Source organism: Peromyscus maniculatus, chromosome 1 (genome assembly GCF_049852395.1).
Source record: "Peromyscus maniculatus bairdii isolate BWxNUB_F1_BW_parent chromosome 1, HU_Pman_BW_mat_3.1, whole genome shotgun sequence".
Taxonomy (NCBI): Eukaryota; Metazoa; Chordata; class Mammalia; order Rodentia; family Cricetidae; genus Peromyscus; species Peromyscus maniculatus.
Genome location: NC_134852.1, coordinates 182418371 through 182435023, shown reverse-complemented (window position 1 = coordinate 182435023; position 16653 = coordinate 182418371). Strand labels below are relative to the sequence as shown.

At 43.7% G+C, this 16653-nt stretch overlaps 1 protein-coding gene across 1 annotated transcript; it reads right to left on the bottom strand.

Moving 5' to 3' along the window:
- Window positions 1–2060: 2060 nt before the first annotated feature.
- Mbl2 (mannose binding lectin 2) lies at window positions 2061–10020 on the bottom strand. Its single transcript, XM_006975821.3, has 5 exons — window positions 9889–10020; window positions 8432–8615; window positions 7727–7843; window positions 4822–4890; window positions 2061–4028 (listed from the first exon to the last, which is right to left on the bottom strand). Exons 2-5 carry the CDS (start codon window positions 8604–8606, stop codon window positions 3655–3657), a joined length of 735 nt encoding a protein of 244 aa, XP_006975883.1. The 5' UTR covers window positions 8607–8615; window positions 9889–10020; the 3' UTR covers window positions 2061–3654.
- Window positions 10021–16653: the final 6633 nt, after the last annotated feature.

Genomic DNA, 16653 nt, shown 5'->3' with positions numbered 1-16653 from the left:
CTAGTTCCAGATTGAGCAGACCCTAATCTGGGACTTAGGTCTACCAAGTAGATAGTGATTGATCCATTGACTGCTATCATCTTGCTGAATCAATCATCTCCATTGTCTTACATTCAACACCCCCATCTCCCACCCTGTGCCAATGTTCCCTCAGAACGAGGAAGAACACTAAGCCTTGGGTCTAGTAACAGACTCAAAATCAAAATACAAGAACTCACATCCTGAACCTAGAACCTAAGATTTAATACCTTCCTCATCCTAAAGGACAAGGCTATAATCCAATTTTTTTCATCAGTTAAGTTCCCAAATCGTAGCTTCATTGCAAGCCCTAGAACCTGAAGCTCTGACACCACAGCCAGAAAAAGAACAATGAACCAGTAAGGAGGAGATAATATTGAAGGACTCAATCAAACTCACAGTGTCATGGCTCTGCAAATCACCAAAACATAGCTCAGGCAAACCAGCTAACGTCCTGAGACTAAAGTCAAGTATCACAGTAGCCCAGAGGCCAAAGGCCAAGCCTCAAGCAAATCCAGTGATGCCTAATTGGAGACACAACTCACAGAACTTGGCGCTGCCTCTTCTTCAGAAAACCAAGATCACTGCCCAAGGTCAGTTCCAATAAGTGGGACCAAACCCAGGGCTAGAACTGCAGAATCCAGGGCTGTGAACTGAGGTGAGCAGCAGCAGGTTCATAGCCATTATTCTTTCAAGTTTTAGTTCCCCAGTCATTGAGGGTACAAATACTGCCCAGAGCCTGTATTTGAGAGCCCTGAATTTTGGAATATAAAAGCCACATATGTGGAGAAGGCTCGTGGATGTGGACCAACACTGGCATGAGTCTGAAAGTCTGAGACATTCCGTGCTTACAGGTCTAATTCATGTCCTTTTTTTAAATCCCTATTACATTTGGAAACATAGAATGCCAGTGTAGGGTAGTAAAGCCTTTGGTATTTGACAAAACATCTTGTTTCAGAGACAGGACAAGGCATGCCACATGAATCAAGAGGAGAAGCTTTGTTCATGTGGATCACAAACACAACTATCTTTAGTGAAGTCTTCAAGAGGAGTTATGTCCTAAATTCTTGGTATCAGAGGGATTGGGTATATAACAGACACTGCCCACTGTCTGACCATCTAACCTTGGATCTGTACTGTGTGGCAATCCTGGAAATTCACAAGAATTCTATGGCAAAGTATCCTGGGTAGCAGTAGGAGACAGTAGTATATGATAATGTGGTGGTTCAAACACTTGAAGTTCTCTTAGTTTTGTGTAAAATATTTGTTGCTGTCAAAGGAAATCTTCCTATACAGGAAGAAAAATCATATGTCAATAGCCATGCAGGTAGAGGCAACAAAATGCAATGCCAACGTACTTCATTCTGAAATGGAAGTAAGGAAGACCTGGAACAGCCAGAAGTCCTGGATGTCTCCCGAACTGTGACTTAAACCAGTCTATGTGGACTGGAGAGATGGCTCAGTGGTTAAGAGCACTTGCTGCTCTTCCAAAGGACCTAAGTTCAGTTCCCAGAATCCAGATCCAATGGCTCACAACCTCCTGATGCTGTCTTTGTGACAAAAAGAACAAGGAGTTTGCATCTTCCCTGGGAGAGGAAGTGGTAATTTAGAACTAATGAGTGGAGATTAAATTAGTCAGCTTTGCATTAGCACAGCACATCTGAGGCAGTATATGAAATAAAAAGGTTTATTTGGCTTACATTTCTGGACATTCAAGCCGTAAGTCTGCTGGTTTGGGCCTCTGATGAGGGTGTCAATGTCCAAAGTACCTCCTCACATTGGAGGGCAGAAATTGTGTAATTATATTATAATCTCAAAGATTAGAGAAAATACTACGTTCTTGGTGCTGGGAAGATGGCTCAGTGGTTAAGAGCACCAAGTGCTCTTCCAGGAGACCAGAGTTCAATTCCCAGCACTTACGTGGCAGCTCACAAGCATCAGTAACTCCAGTTTCAGAGGGCCCTTTAACCTCTTCTGACCTCAACCATCACCAGACAATCATGTGGTATACATAAAATATACATGCAGGCAAAACACCCAGACACACACAAAAGTTATTTTATTAAGCTCTTATATTCACTGAAAGCCAATAACAGAAGAAGTAAAAACCATGGAAAAGTGCCTATGATAGACACAATGGAAGAGATTTGTATTCTGAATGTAAAAAAAATACCTAGAAGTCTATGTGAAAAGTGCAGATTGATTACAACAAAATCCAAATCTTTGAACAGATCACAAAAGATATGTAGGCTAGCAATTACCACATGGAATGTTTTCATCATTATAACACACTGGGGAAATAAGACAAAAACATGGCAACATCACTTTATACCTACAAGAATGGCCAAAATCCAAAGAACCAAAGTACAACCTGTTCCTGAGATGTAGAACATCTACAACTGACATACATTGTTGATGGGAGTGTGGCTCCTTTTAATTAAATCTAAATGCCTGCTTTTCCTACCACTGACAACCAACCACCAAGTAAGTGCATACTTCTACCAAAAGAAGGGTCATGAGGCTTCTTCTTTTCAGAGACTTATCTTTATTATGTTTAACTATGTGTGTATGTGTTGGCATGCACTCATGAATGCATGTGTCCATGGTGTTTGGAAGAGGGTCCCCTGTAGCTAGAGGTACAGGACTTGGTGAACTGTCTGATAACAGTGCTGGGACCTTAACTCGGGTCCTCAGCACAAGCAATACCTGCTCCTAACAGTGGAACCAACTTTCCAGCCCCAAGAGTTTTTTCTTAATGACTAAAAATGAAAGCAAGTCAATTGTGTCTATTAAGAATAAAAAGGTAAAGCATGATGTTTTAATATAAGAGAGTTCTGTACAGCAATGGGAGGAATAAACTGCTGCTGTCTGGGACAATATGAATGAATATCAGATGCTTAATTCTGAATGAGGTAAGGATAAGACATGAAACAGTGCATACAGTGATTCTGTCTCTATGAATTTTACAAACAGATAAAATCAATCTGTTACAATGCAGATCAAAATCACACTTACCTTTGGGAACAGTATCTAGGAGAAGTAATTAAGGGGTTTCTAGGGTCAGAGACGTGTCTATGCCTCTACCTACAAGATGTTATTAGATAAATAGACAGGTAGGTAGATAGATGATTGATAGATAGATAGATAGATAGATAGATAGATAGATAGATAGATAGATAGATAGATGATATATTGATGGGTGGATATTGTGTGTGTTAGAGAGAGAGAATTCATTAATCTGTTCACTTGAGACTTACATTCTGTACCTAGTTTAATGTCTCATTGGGAAGGAGGTAAATCTCTGAAATAAAGCTCTAAGTAGGCCTTTTTAATACCTGAGACTGGGCTGAGAAACTACAGAATTAGCTAGAGTGATGTCACATCCTGGAAGCCTTCTACCCAAAGAGAAAAGAGAACTCGGCAGAGCACGCATGTTTGTCATAAATGAAGAAGCCAAACTCATTTTATTTTTACATCTTCACAAGGAAATACTATTCCAAAAAAAAAAAAGCAGTATAGTTTAATTGGGCAACTAATGCTTAATTGTTTATATTTTTACCTCGTTTATATTTCAGAACCAATTGTGGACTTATGGGGCATAATAAGGCATCAAGGAGGACTGAGACACAAACACCCTCAGTCCAAGAACTCACAGACTGCCAAAAAGGAGTCCGAGCAGCGGACATCATTCCATTTGCTATTTAACAGGAGCACCGCACAGTCTTCGTCATCCCCCGTGTTGTTGGGTTCACCATCATTCCAGTTAGTGTACTGCAGTCTGTTTCCTTTCAAGTCCAAGAACTGGTTTTCAGTCCTCTCGTCTGTCAAGCCTATGTAGGCAATCTCTTTAGCCACCTTCTGCATGGCCACATTTTCCTCGGCGTTCCTGGGAGTGGCCACAGAGGCCTGGAATTGGGAGCACAGAGCCTTCACTCCATTAAAGCTCGTTTTTCTGCCAGTGTTCACAAAGTACTTCTTTCCAACTCGTTCACTCGTAGAGAAGAGCACCCCTAAGATATAAAAACGTGGGTGACACCAGCTTATCTTCTAGACCACTCATGGTGTAAAATTCAAATTGAATGGTGTATACTGCAGTTTCTCTGGTGGCACATACCACAATGAATGTCTTCCTTCATGAGACCCCTTATGAAATGCTTACACAAATCAAAACACACTTCGTTTAGCTAAAATTTGAGTTTAACTGTTATCTTATTTTCCTTACAGTCTTTTTTTTAATTAAAAAATTTTCTATTCATTTTACCTACCAATCACAGATCCCCTTCTTCCCTCCTCCCGCCCCTCCAGTCTTCTCCTCCCAACCCAGGCCCCATTTGACACAAAGCTTTTGTATGTTTTGATCTGCATTGTGGAGCACATGTAATCTAGAATTCTGAATTCTACCATACTGTTAACTTACAATTAAACAAAAGTGTCTGGGAATATCTGGCCACAACTTGGAGAAACATGATTGGCTCCATTGCCTGGTCTAGATCCCAGGATTACAAAGTGACCCACATCCTATTTTTGGTGAGCAAACATCTGGCCCTACAGGACTGTGGTCCCAGAGTCAGACTCACTGCACTTTATAAACTGGTTGTACCACTGAGCTCCGTGAGTTTGAGTAAGTAATTTAATTCCCATTTGCTTCTGTTTCTCCCGAATGATTGTCAGGAGGATATCAGGAGATCAGAATATGAGTAATTTTTTCAGGTCCTAGAAAATCATATGCATGCAGTGAATGATCTCTGCCTTCCGCCACTCCCAAACTTTAAGTTGCCTGAATAAGAGATGAAGGATACTTACACCTCTTAATGCCTCTCAGCTCTGCTTGTAGAGCTGCGATTTCTGCATCGATTTTTCTGGTATCACATTCTAGAAAAGTAAACAGTGAAAAGTACTGTTAGGATGAGGATGCAAACTGTGCATGTTAGGGAGTGTGGTATCTTTTTCAGATTAAAAAAAAAAGAAACAGCCGGGCGGTGGTGGCGCACGCCTTTAATCCCAGCACTCGGGAGGCAGAGCCAGGCGGATCTCTGTGAGTTCGAGGCCAGCCTGGGCTACCAAGTGAGTTCCAGGAAAGGCGCAAAGCTACACAGAGAAACCCTGTCTCGAAAAACCAAAAAAAAAAAAAAAAAAAAAAAAAAAAAAAAAAAGAAACAAAAAAAAAATAAGGTTTGTTTATTTTTTAACATTGATATACATTAAAGGAAAAAGATCTGTTTTTACCCAGCCTAAAACATCAATCTATTCCTGATGCTTTATCTCAAACAGGCACTTGGTAGCTACTTTTGCTAAGCAAGGCATGACTGCTTGCTTAGAACTACAAGGCATACAGAGGGAGAAAGCACACCTGTCAACCCCGCCTTCTCTCCTTTGGACCTCCTCCTCCTCACCTCTGCACCGTCAGTAGGTTGGGGGTCACACACTGTCTTTTTAACCTACAAGTGCGAGGATGTCCTCATCAGATTCCAGGATGATCAAATTCTCACAGGGCAGACCACCTCCCAAGATAAGGCAGATACCCATGAGGGCAAGACAAAACCACAGAGCAGAAATGATCCCCTTGGAGGAATCAGACTGGCCCCCACAAGTGACAATGGCAAGAAGGACTCCTTTAGACCGTCTCTCTGAACCAGAACTGGGGACAGTCATCAATGAAAGTCCTTGGACAGGACTGCTCAATTGTGTGTCCTTTCTGTCACCTAGTCTGTTTGCTCCTACATTTAAACTGAAGACAGACTGAGAACTAGGGACTCCTTCAGTTGTTACTCTCTCAAATACTCCTGTGTTTATGGGCACATGGTAATATGTGGCCAATCCTAGCGTTTTGGAGCCGCCAAAGCCCAGGCTTTTATCCTAAAAATTCTAGTCAGAACCAGGAGTGATGACAAATGCCTTTCAGGCAGAGGCAAGTGAATCTCTACAAGTTCAAGGCTGCCTGGTCTGTGTAAGTGAGTTCCAGGCCAGCCAGGGATACAGAGTGAAACCCTATCTCAAAAATAAATAAATTGATCAACTAATCAAATGAAATTCTAGTCGTCTACACAAAGGTATTTCAGGTACATATATATTTCACTAGCACGTTAATGTACTCACTGATTACATTGCTTGATAACAATCCACAAGTGAGTACTTGACTCTTTTCCAAACAAACTGTTTTATTAGGGCTAAAACAAATCTCTGAAGAAGTTATTATTGATTGAAACCATTGGAGAGATTTTGTCACTATAGAGATTTTTGTTGTTGCGGTTGCCCTTCAGTTGTTTTATCGGTGGAGGTGGGAGTGGTTGCTGTTTTTTTTGGGGGGGGTGCGCACGCGCGCGTGCATGCATGTCCATGTGCGTGCGTTAGTGTGGTCGCCTCTGCCTCCACAGTGATAGGATAATAGGCTAGCACAGCTGTACCCGTCTTTCTCATGTGGCTGCTGAAAGATCAAACCCAAGCACTCTACCTACCAAACAACCACCTTGATTCTGGTCCTGTTTTGGTTTTTACTGAAATTTGTCATGAATGAGATCAGCAATATTCTCTCTGAGTTCCTCATTATTCAAATGGGAAGAGCACGTGCTACTTCCTGTGGACTAGGTAGCTGTAACATGGTCCCAGCTTCTCTCATTAAGAAATGAACTCCATCCCCAGGGGAGTCTTTGCCCTGGAGGAGATGGGAATGGAGGGTGGGCTGTGGGGGAAAGAGGGGGCGGGAGGGGGGAGGACAAGGGAATCCATGGCTGATATGTAAAATTAAATTAAATTATAAAAAAAAAAAAAGAAATGCAGTCTTGCCGGGCAGTGATGGCGCATGCCTTTAAACCCAGCACTCGGGAGGCAGAGGCAGGTGGATCTCTGTGAGTTTGAAGCCAGCCTGGTCTACAGATCGAGTTCCAGGACAGGCTCCAAAACTGCACAGAGAAACCCTGTCTCAAAAAGAAGAGAAGAGAAAAGAAAAGGAAAGAAAAGAAATGTAGTCTTTTCTCACACTCCTTGATTCTGGGCTAGACTGTGTCCTTTATGAACATGGCGAAAGTCGCTGTGGATGTGTTCCAAACCTCACAAAGCCTTGAAGCTACTGTCTTAGGAACTGTATATTCACCACTACCTGGCCAAGCCCTGGATAGCCTATGGTGTGATAAAAAACGCTGTGGTTCACTGGCGCTTATCACAGCAGCTGACACCCAAACGGAAGCCAGAGTGTGGGCGAGACCATTGGCCATCAGTAAACCACAGGCATAAGTGCAAGCCCAGCTGAAATCAGACCTCCTGTGACTGACCCATGAGGTTCTGTTTAAGTAAATGGCTGTAGTTTAACCTACTGAGTTTTGGATTGGTTTCTTAGAAGTGAAATATAGTCCACATGCCTGTCAATGCACTTTAAGTAAAACAGACTAATAAACCCACACTTAGATACAGTATTTTCTCCTTGAAGTCAGAGACCCAGCTGTAGGAGTCTGAGCAAAAAGAGAATCTGGACTTCCATACCTTACAGAGTGCCTGAAAATAGGATTTCCTGAAAGATCTGCAAATATATACTTAGTCACTGATAGAAACTCCCTGAGGCTGTAATTAACCAACCAATGATAAGGGAACTTGATCAGGAAGCAGAGCTGGGCATCTACCCTTGCAGCATCAAGAAACAGCATACCCCACCGGTATTCTAGCCTCCAGAACCCTGAATGTCGTCAGCCTAGATGTTCTGAAATGATCTCCTTACCCCCACGCTCTCCACGGTCTCCTTTCGGCCCCACTGCTCCCTTTGGCCCAGGAGTCCCTGGGGATCCTTCTGGTCCTACCTTTCCAGGAGGGCCCTGCAAGCCTCTGAGCCCTTGACCTGTAGGAAGACAAACAAAACTTGGGTCAATATTTATGCTTTTGCTCTTTTTCCAAAGGCTTGATGCTTAATTTCCTGTGGTGAGGTAAGTGTCCTGTGTTCCATGAGACAGATTGACATGAGGTCCACTTTCCAGGACAGGCAAGACAAACATCACACACTCTGTGCGGTAGTCCAGAATGCCAGAGAACTGGAGCTTTATATGTTTGGAATTACAGTATGTTGCTGATCAAAGTACAATATGCCTAATAAGACTTTACTTTTCATGCATCTCTAGTCAGTTTCCTCTGGAATGTAAAGTCACAGAAAGGGACTGGAGAGATGGCTCAGTGGTTAAGAGCATGTAATGCTACTGCAGAGGACCTGAGTTCAGTTCCCAGCATCCATGCTGTGTAGCTCACAACTGCCTGTAACTCCAAGCTCCAGGAGGATACTGTATGTCCTTAGTCTCCAAAGTAAGCTGCACTCAAAGGAGTGCACAAACATGGACACACACACACACACACACACACACACACACACATACACACACACACCATACATAATCAAAACTATTTTTAAGAGCAAAGAAAACAGTTCAATACACACCTGGCTCTCCCTTCTCTCCCTTGGCACCATCCCGTCCATCCTTGCCTGGGAAGCCATTCAGGCATGGAGAACTACAGGTAATCACAGGGCAGGAGCTTTGAACACCTTCAGTTACAGGCTCTGCATAAGATGCTGTTACCACACCCAGGAGAAGGAAAGATGGAAACAGGAACATGGTCCTCACCTTGGTGTGGAGAAAATCATGAAAGATTATCTCATCCTTTTCAGTTAATCAGCACATATATTACCAACCTGACCTCTGTCTTATAAGTTGGGGACAGACATTGTACAGATGAATTACTCCTAGTGCCCATACTGGGTATTTTGAAAAGCAAGCACTCCCTATGATACTATGCAGTTGGTATTTTAACAAAAATAGGCATAACAGCATAACATGCAGTGAAGGCCCTGCTGAGAGAGGTCACTAGGGCCCAGGTCTCTGGTATCACTGTAGACAGATTGTGAGTGCCTACATACCCTTGGACACCACCTGCAGCCCAAATCCTATTTTTACACTAGAACGGATGACTTTCTATGGGGGCTCACAGAGGCTCCCTAGTGAGACCTTACTCAGGGTCAAAGAATCTGGGCTTGCTTTACCCAGCAGTGCTGCATAATGGGATGATTTGGCCATGGGCATGTTTACCAGGTGTTTTGAAGGGTTTACACTTGGCTGTATAATGTGCTTTGATCTTTAAAGGGGGAGATCTTTTGCCTTGCCTCTTGACATTGTATAAAAAGCCCTTTGGAATAAACCTTGAGGCAGCTGGGTATTGACCCAGGGCCCTCCTAAAGTTATCCTGTGTCTTTCTTGTCATCTCCTCCTGTATTTCAATCTAACACTTCCTCATTCTTCTCTCCTTCCCCAAAGAACCCTTCCACAGGTCAGAGCTGGACTCCAACAGACTCCCCCAACTCTCCCCAAGGACAGTTAATTACCCTTTCCCCAGTTTACAACAATAAACTAGTGATAACAAGAGACAGGGCCAGACCCCAATCCTGTAGTAAGTCTGCTAGCCCAGCCCAGAATGAGCTTGAGTGCACTTCTTGGCAGTTCATTTCCATACAGCAAAACAGGGTTACTGGGGAAAGCATTTTCTCCATAAATTTCTCTCCAGTAGACTTCCTCTCTACTTCCTAGATTCTGTGTGCCAAAACTGCTGACAATTAGACAAACTTGTCTAGAATCCCTCTCTCAACACCACATCTGTCCTTCAAGACTTTCTCCCAGCTCTTCCTCTCTAGGAAACCACAACATCCCCATCCTTTAGATCTCAGATCCCAGGGCACTCCCTTTGTAACATCTTCTTTGCCAACATAATTGAGAAAACTCATGTCCCAGCAAGCAGAGAAAGTACTGCCACCAACATGATTTCTGCCTGACCTGCCTCTTACCTCAGACCTCCGGAGATGAACAAATCCCTAGACTGTGGATATAGGAACCCAAACCCACTCACCAGAAATGACTTGCAGGGCTTTGGCACAGCAAGGATTCAGTGGCAAGGAAGCCACCACTCAACCTGGAAATACGGCAGATGCCTCAAAGTAAGGGAGGAGCCAACCCTGATAAATAGGGATAATCCCAGCTGACCTTCAACCCCAGATTAATAAACAACTCTCTTTAGGACTGTACTGTATGCTCCTTGGGAGGATTTCCCAGAGGCCTCCAATGAGTGTGGCATGGCAGTCTGCCTTAATGCAGCCCCTTTGCCCCTTCCATTGACATCCATTTTGTTAATTCTCATGACTGAGTTACCATAATATGTAGATTGAAGTGGTTAGTCCTGCCAGTTTCCTTGCTTCCAATACAGAAATACACACATACCCAAGCATACACATGCTCTGTGCACACCCATTGTATACACACACACGCACACACACACACACACACACACACACACATGCATACACTGTGTGCAAGCCCACTATATACACATGCACATGCGTACAGTATAAAGGACATTGGACATTTTTGTTGCTGTCAATAAGTGAAGAACACTTCTAGACTCCACACTACTGTCTTCTAACTGGGATATCCTCCCTCTTTAGTGCTCTTCTCTCTGGCTCTTTCTCCTCTATTAAAGGATTCTTGTCTAGAAGAAATTTACTGTGATCTTACCTAAAATAGTTCTACCTGATCCCCTTACCTTAGGCTGTGTTTGTTTGTATTGATTACAATACATTATATTATAGTCATTTTTATTGTGGTAAAATGTATACAACATATCATTTGACCATTATTAACAGCGTGAGACAGTAAGAACAGTTATGCTGTTTATGAGGTTGCCAGAACCTATCTCCAACAATATTTCTCATCCCAAACTGAAACTCTACACATTAAACAATAGCAACCCAACACTCCCCTCTTTAGCACCACTGATAACTGCGAGTCTACTTTCTGTCTCTAAGAAGTTAAATATTTCAGATGGAGCATGTAGCTGGAATCATTCAATAATTATTCTGTGGTGTTAGAAGGAGAAGACAGTGAATATCTTGTGAGCAAATAGTCTTGCTTTGTTGGTTGGTTGGGACAGAATAGTAGAAATGGCACAATACATTTAAGAAGTACAATTCAGTAAGTTCTGAACTACATTTCTCTTTTACATTTATTTATTTGTGTATGCTTGTGTGCATGTGTGTGTGGGCACATGTGCATGCCATGATACACATATAGAAGTCAGAAGACACAGGGCAGTTTGTGGGAGTCTCTTCTTCCCATATGGGCTGTGGGACTCACACTCAGGTCGTCAAGTCTGGCTGCAGGTGCCTTTACTCACTGGGCCATCCCACTGGCCCCTGGACATTTCCAAATAGCTGTTTTTCTGTGTCCGCCCGTTTTTCACTACTCTAGTAAAATACCTGAGATGATTGACTTACAATGAAGAAAAAATTCACTTTGACTTTATGGTCAGTTTTTCCTCTGGCTTCTGTGCCTGTGATGAGGCAATGTCAAGTGGTGGGAACTAAAAGCAGAAGACAGCTTATCTATCTTACAGCCGAAAAATGAGAAGATGAGGGAAAAGACCAGCTTCCCACAATCTAGTTAGGAGTATTATTCAGTTACCTAAAACTGCTTACCAGTCTCCGTATCTTAATGGTTTCGGTACCTGCCAATAGTGCCCCAGGCTGGACACTCAGTCTTTAACACAAGGACCTTTGGAGGCATTTCAGATCTAAACACAGCAGCTGCAGTGAAAAAGCCATATTAGCCAGGAGTATTGAGGGAACCCACTGTGAGAGTCTCACACAGAGACTTCGGGTGGTGTGGTGGAGGCCACCAAACACCAGAATAAATATGGTTGAGATGCCCTTCCAGGTCCCTTCCAGCCAGAATCGGGCTTACGAAGGACCTAGTTTCCTTAGCTCCTGCAGATGTATCCCCGTGAGTGTCAAACTGTTTAGGGTGGTATTCAGCCGCACGGCTAACGCAAATGCCTATTGCTTCAGGGCGTAGAAAAGACTGGAAGCAGCTTGACTTGTTTCTCTTCAGTATCCTTACGTCTCTTGTTATTTGAAGCCAGAGCTTCCCCCCCGACGCTGGTTCAATGGCAAAAGGTAAGATCAATAGTCCGAGCCAGGTCACACTGAAGGTGCTGTCTTTGATCACAGTGTCTGTTTTTTTTGCTTTTGTGTACTTAGTTCCGAGGTCAGAAAACTGCCTTTCAGACCCTGACCCTGCCATTCCCGGAAACAGGCTGTGAAGGGGAAAGACATCTGGATGGGCTGTCAAGATGCCAGCTAAGCACAGAGCAGCCAAGTGCTGTCCATGTGAACAGCTTCCCCTCCAGGCTTTCATAGGGCTGTTGTGCTACAAGAGTTCCTTGTCCGTGTACATTGTCACCTGCTTACACACAGACAAGGCATGTGTTTGTTCTGGATCTCTGGGCCTTTCTGATGCTGCTTCCACTCTGGTGACCCCACCTGAAATCCACCTCACCCCAACAGGCTAACAAGATAATGGTCTCTCTACCTTCCATGAAAACTACCTGCTCATCATCTCCTTGCTAAGGTGGATTCCCAGCTCTGACACTTCCTGGCCAGGTTCTCCTGCCTTATATACTCAGTCCCCTCTGCTGTGAAAGAGGACAGTGCCACCTTGGCTATGGGGTAGTCTGTGCCTTTGTTGGGTCCCTACTCACAGCATACGGCGCATTTACAGTGACAGCCTGTGAAGATGGGGTCTTCGCCTTCTCCAGGATGACTGCTCAGTGGTGTTCTTACCTCAGAAGCAGGGGACCTAAAGGGACCATCGGAAAGGCCTTGCTTGAGATTTGAGATCAGAAGGCTTGGTTTTAACTCATGCCTGAGAGTTTAGACCAACCATATATTCTGGCTGAAGTTCTGGTTTTGCATCTAAAGAAGAAGAAAAAAAAGATTTCGAGCTTCATTCTCTTTTCTACAGGGTTGTCTCTTCCAAGCAAAAACCATTAAGAACACACATATACTCGAAGTTTAATAAGCAATTTAATTTTGGATTTTAGTTCTTTACCCTACTTAAGATAGCAAGGGTTGCCAGGGTCCAGCCCTGACTCAGGTTCAGGTCCTGAGGTGGGGAAGGAGTGTCAGTGCAAGGAAAACCTCTAACCATCAAGTGGATTGCACTCAAGTGGCCCCTAATAGCTCAAGCCATCTTTATTTATACTTAAACAGAGTTCTTCTTACCAAGGTTGCATGAACAGCTTTATTATTGGCTTCTATTTTTAACTTTAAGAAATACAACACAATTTAAGAAAAGCATCATGATCCTTATGAAAACCCCCATTGGTCCCCTTTATGCTTCCCCAAATACACCTTCCCACCCCTGCACAACCTTAGTCTACACATAGAGTCCAGCATTTTGCAGACTTAACTAAATACCGAGCCAGACACATTCTGCTCTGCAGCACGTCAGCTGGCAGTTACTGTGGTTACAAAGTTAAAATGTAATAGACATGGACACAATGCTTTAAGGACAATATTCAAACTTAGACAATCCTTTCTTGTCTGTAAGATACATTCTTATACAGTTCCCTTTTCTACAAGAGGGTCTCATGTCTCAATCTCTCTGTAAAAGGCAGACTTTGACAAAGCACTCTTTTCCCATCCATGTTTCTTCAGCCAATATAAGCTCCTATGTACGGTAAAGATGGATCTATCCATCTCACATTTTTGCATTGTATTTTTTCCTCTTGCAGCATACCAGATCCTACCAATGATTCTATGCTTGGAGTCCAGGGCACTTACTCTCAACAGCTGGCACCATGTGTATCCCTGAGGGTTTTTTCCCTAGTCTGTGTATGCATGCCCTGCTCTCCTTTCCAGAACTGTGAGACATGGTTAATGTTCCAAGTGTCATTTTCTCACGTGTACCTAACTGTCTCTATTGAATTAGAAAAGTTCCCAGGATTAGGAGTTGTAGGTAGTAATTCCAGATAAGAGATTTGAGAAGCATTAGCCCCCTGTTGAATCTTAGGAGAAAGCAGAATTTCCAGGGAAATTAGAACTGTTGCATGTGTGACTGACAAAGTAAAACTAAAAACTGCCCAAAGAATCACCAATATAATGAGAGAGAAAAGAGCCTACAAGCTGCAGGAATTTTGCAAATTCCTAGGCTGTCCCGTGGACTAGTGGTCCTTGCCAAGTGAGAGTCCATTTCTACAGGTGCCTTGTCCTGAGGAAACCCGTTGGACAGGTAGTCATGTGCTGATCTGAGACTAGGCTGCATGGCTCCCAACAAAGGATATTGTGCATAATGGACTTTCTCAGCTACAGATGTGCACCATGGGCTTTCTCGGCTACAGATTGTCAAAAGACTTTTGTGGGATTTGGCTTTGTTCTAGGTGCTTTAGGGATAAGTTTAAGAGCAGAAGTCTATTCTGTACAAGCACTGGTAAAAAGCTGTGCACTCTGTGATTGAGTATCTCAATTCTATCTAGGACAAAAGCAGAGTGAACAGGGAAGCTGCTGTGCTTTGTAAAACCGTGGCAGATGTTCATGCCTGACAGGACAGGGGCACATTTTGCAGTTCTGTAACTCATGGAGTGTCCCTTGTGGTTTGTGCAGATGTGATCTCAGAATGATTTTAATTTATGTTGATGTCCGGGTGGGGAATACCTGTGGCCCAGCTGTGAGAAACACCAGAGAGAGATGCTCTTCTTGTCGCTGGTGTCCTTTATAACTGTTTGCTCTTCACACACTCCATCTCGCATTCTCCTACGCTTCCCTCTATACTGTTTTTCCTTGCTTGTTTTTTTGCTAATGAATACCGCGAAGCTAAAAAGGCTGCACACCTCTTCAGCAAAGATGAACAGCAGCCACACCTTCCAAAGTACGTCACGGGTTCCTATGTCCCTGCACTTATGAACTGGGAGCGATCACGTGTGCCCACAAGAGGGAGACCATGCCTGCCTGTGACGTAGATCTGAACATGGAGTGACTAGTGCAGGGAAGCTTTGAATGGAGGACAGTAAAGAACTGCCCTGTTGCCACAGCAATGAGATCCTATGCGGATCTTTGAGCCCTCTCAGACAGTCATTCCTCTTGTCCTGCCCTGCTTCTCATTTGAGAGAGAGAGAGAGAGAGAGACAGAGAGAGAGAGAGAGACAGAGACAGAGACAGAGACAGAGACAGAGACAGAGAGAATGAGAGCTTTCTGGCAAGGGGCAACACAGTGACCTTTGTCTTCCACAGGCGTCACCCTCTGCCTGATGACCTCTGCCAATCCTGTCTCATCTGGAGGGTTACAGAATAAGACCTGGCAGAGGTCATCAGGCAGAGGGTGACGCCTGTGGAAGACAAAGGTCACTGGTCACTGCTGTGAGTTTGAGGCCAGCCTGGTCTACAAAGTGAGTTCCAGCACAGCCTGTGCTATGTAAACAGCCTGGGCAGTCTTGAAAGAGAGAGGCAGGGAAGAGAGAAAGAAAATAGGAAAGACAGACAGACATAAAAAAGAAAAATGGTAAGACTTTCTGACACATAAAACTGAACTGTACAGGTTGTATTCAACATGTCAAACAGTCACAGGCAAACAAGAATGGAAGAAACAGAGAGGTCAGTGCAATGTGCCTGACTCTAGAATGCCACACAAGTGCACCGGCCTTTCTATACTCAGAAAAATGCCATGGCCCATTGAGTACTTAGGCTGCCACTAATTAGAGCGAGTCTACCTCTTTATGAGAATTAAACAAAAATAGTTTCTCTGATTTATTTTTCTCCATCAATAAGATAACAATAGTGCTTTGAAGACAATCTGCTAAGTGTCCCTTAGCAAAACAACAGTAGTTAACTGCCAACTTGACAGTCTCTAGGATCGCTGGGAGAAGGACCTGAGAGCATTTCTGCTCTCTAGATAGGAGATGTAACAGTGTTCTGGGTATTAACCTCCTGCCTTCTCAGGTTGTAGGCTCTCAGAATAAATGGCAATATAAAGACTCAGTTCTTCTCTGTTCATTGGCCATTATGATGGCAAGGATCATAGCTCTGGTTTCCCAGCCACAAGTATTTGTTTATTATAATATAATAATGTACATGTGTATCTATGTGTGCATTCATGTGGAAGGTACAAATACTCATGGCTCATGTATGGAGGTCAGAAGACAACCTCGGTCACTCCTCAAGCATTTTCTATCTTTTGTTTGAGACAGGATCTCTCATTGGCCTGGAAATGCCACCGTAAAGGCCAGGTTAGCTGGCCTAGGAGCTTCTGGGGATCTGCCTGTCCATCTCCCATCTAAGCATCACCCAGATTCCAGGCTCATGCCACCAAACCTGTCTTTTTCCACATGGCAATAAGGAGTGGGACCTGGGCATCTTAGCTTCTCACGCTTATGAGGAAAACATCTACAAGCTGCGTCATCTCTTCAGCCCTATCCAGGCTTCTAAGTTGAATCTATTATGAGCTGAGAAATTGTGACATCAGGCCGGGCGGTGGTGGTGCACGCCTTTAATCCCAGCACTCGGGAGGCAGAGCCAGGCGGATCTCTGTGAGTTCAAGGCCAGCCTGGGCTACCAAGTGAGTCCCAGGAAAGGCGCAAAGCTACACAGAGAAACCCTGTCTCGAAAAAAAAAAAGATGTCAAATTGTGACATCGACAAGAGCTTTTTACATTAGTTTCCATTGTCTGATCATTCCCCCTACTCACAAGAAAAGCAAGTCCTTGTCATTCACAAAAGGAAATCGCTCTCCTGAATGGAAGGTGGCAGACATATGGAAGCACCTAAGTGGAACTGATGGAGAGATACTTG

Bases quoted from the DNA above. Each gene is read 5' to 3' on its own strand.
- Mbl2 (XM_006975821.3), bottom strand. From the start codon at position 8,606: ATGTTCCTGTTTCCATCTTTCCTTCTCCTGGGTGTGGTAACAGCATCT. The intron at 7,844-8,431 runs GTGTGTATTGAA...GTCTTCCTACAG, and splicing joins GGGAGAGAAGGGAGAGCCAG to GTCAAGGGCTCAGAGGCTTG. The intron at 4,891-7,726 runs GTAAGGAGATCA...TTACTTTTCTAG, and splicing joins AGACCGTGGAGAGCGTGGGG to AATGTGATACCAGAAAAATC.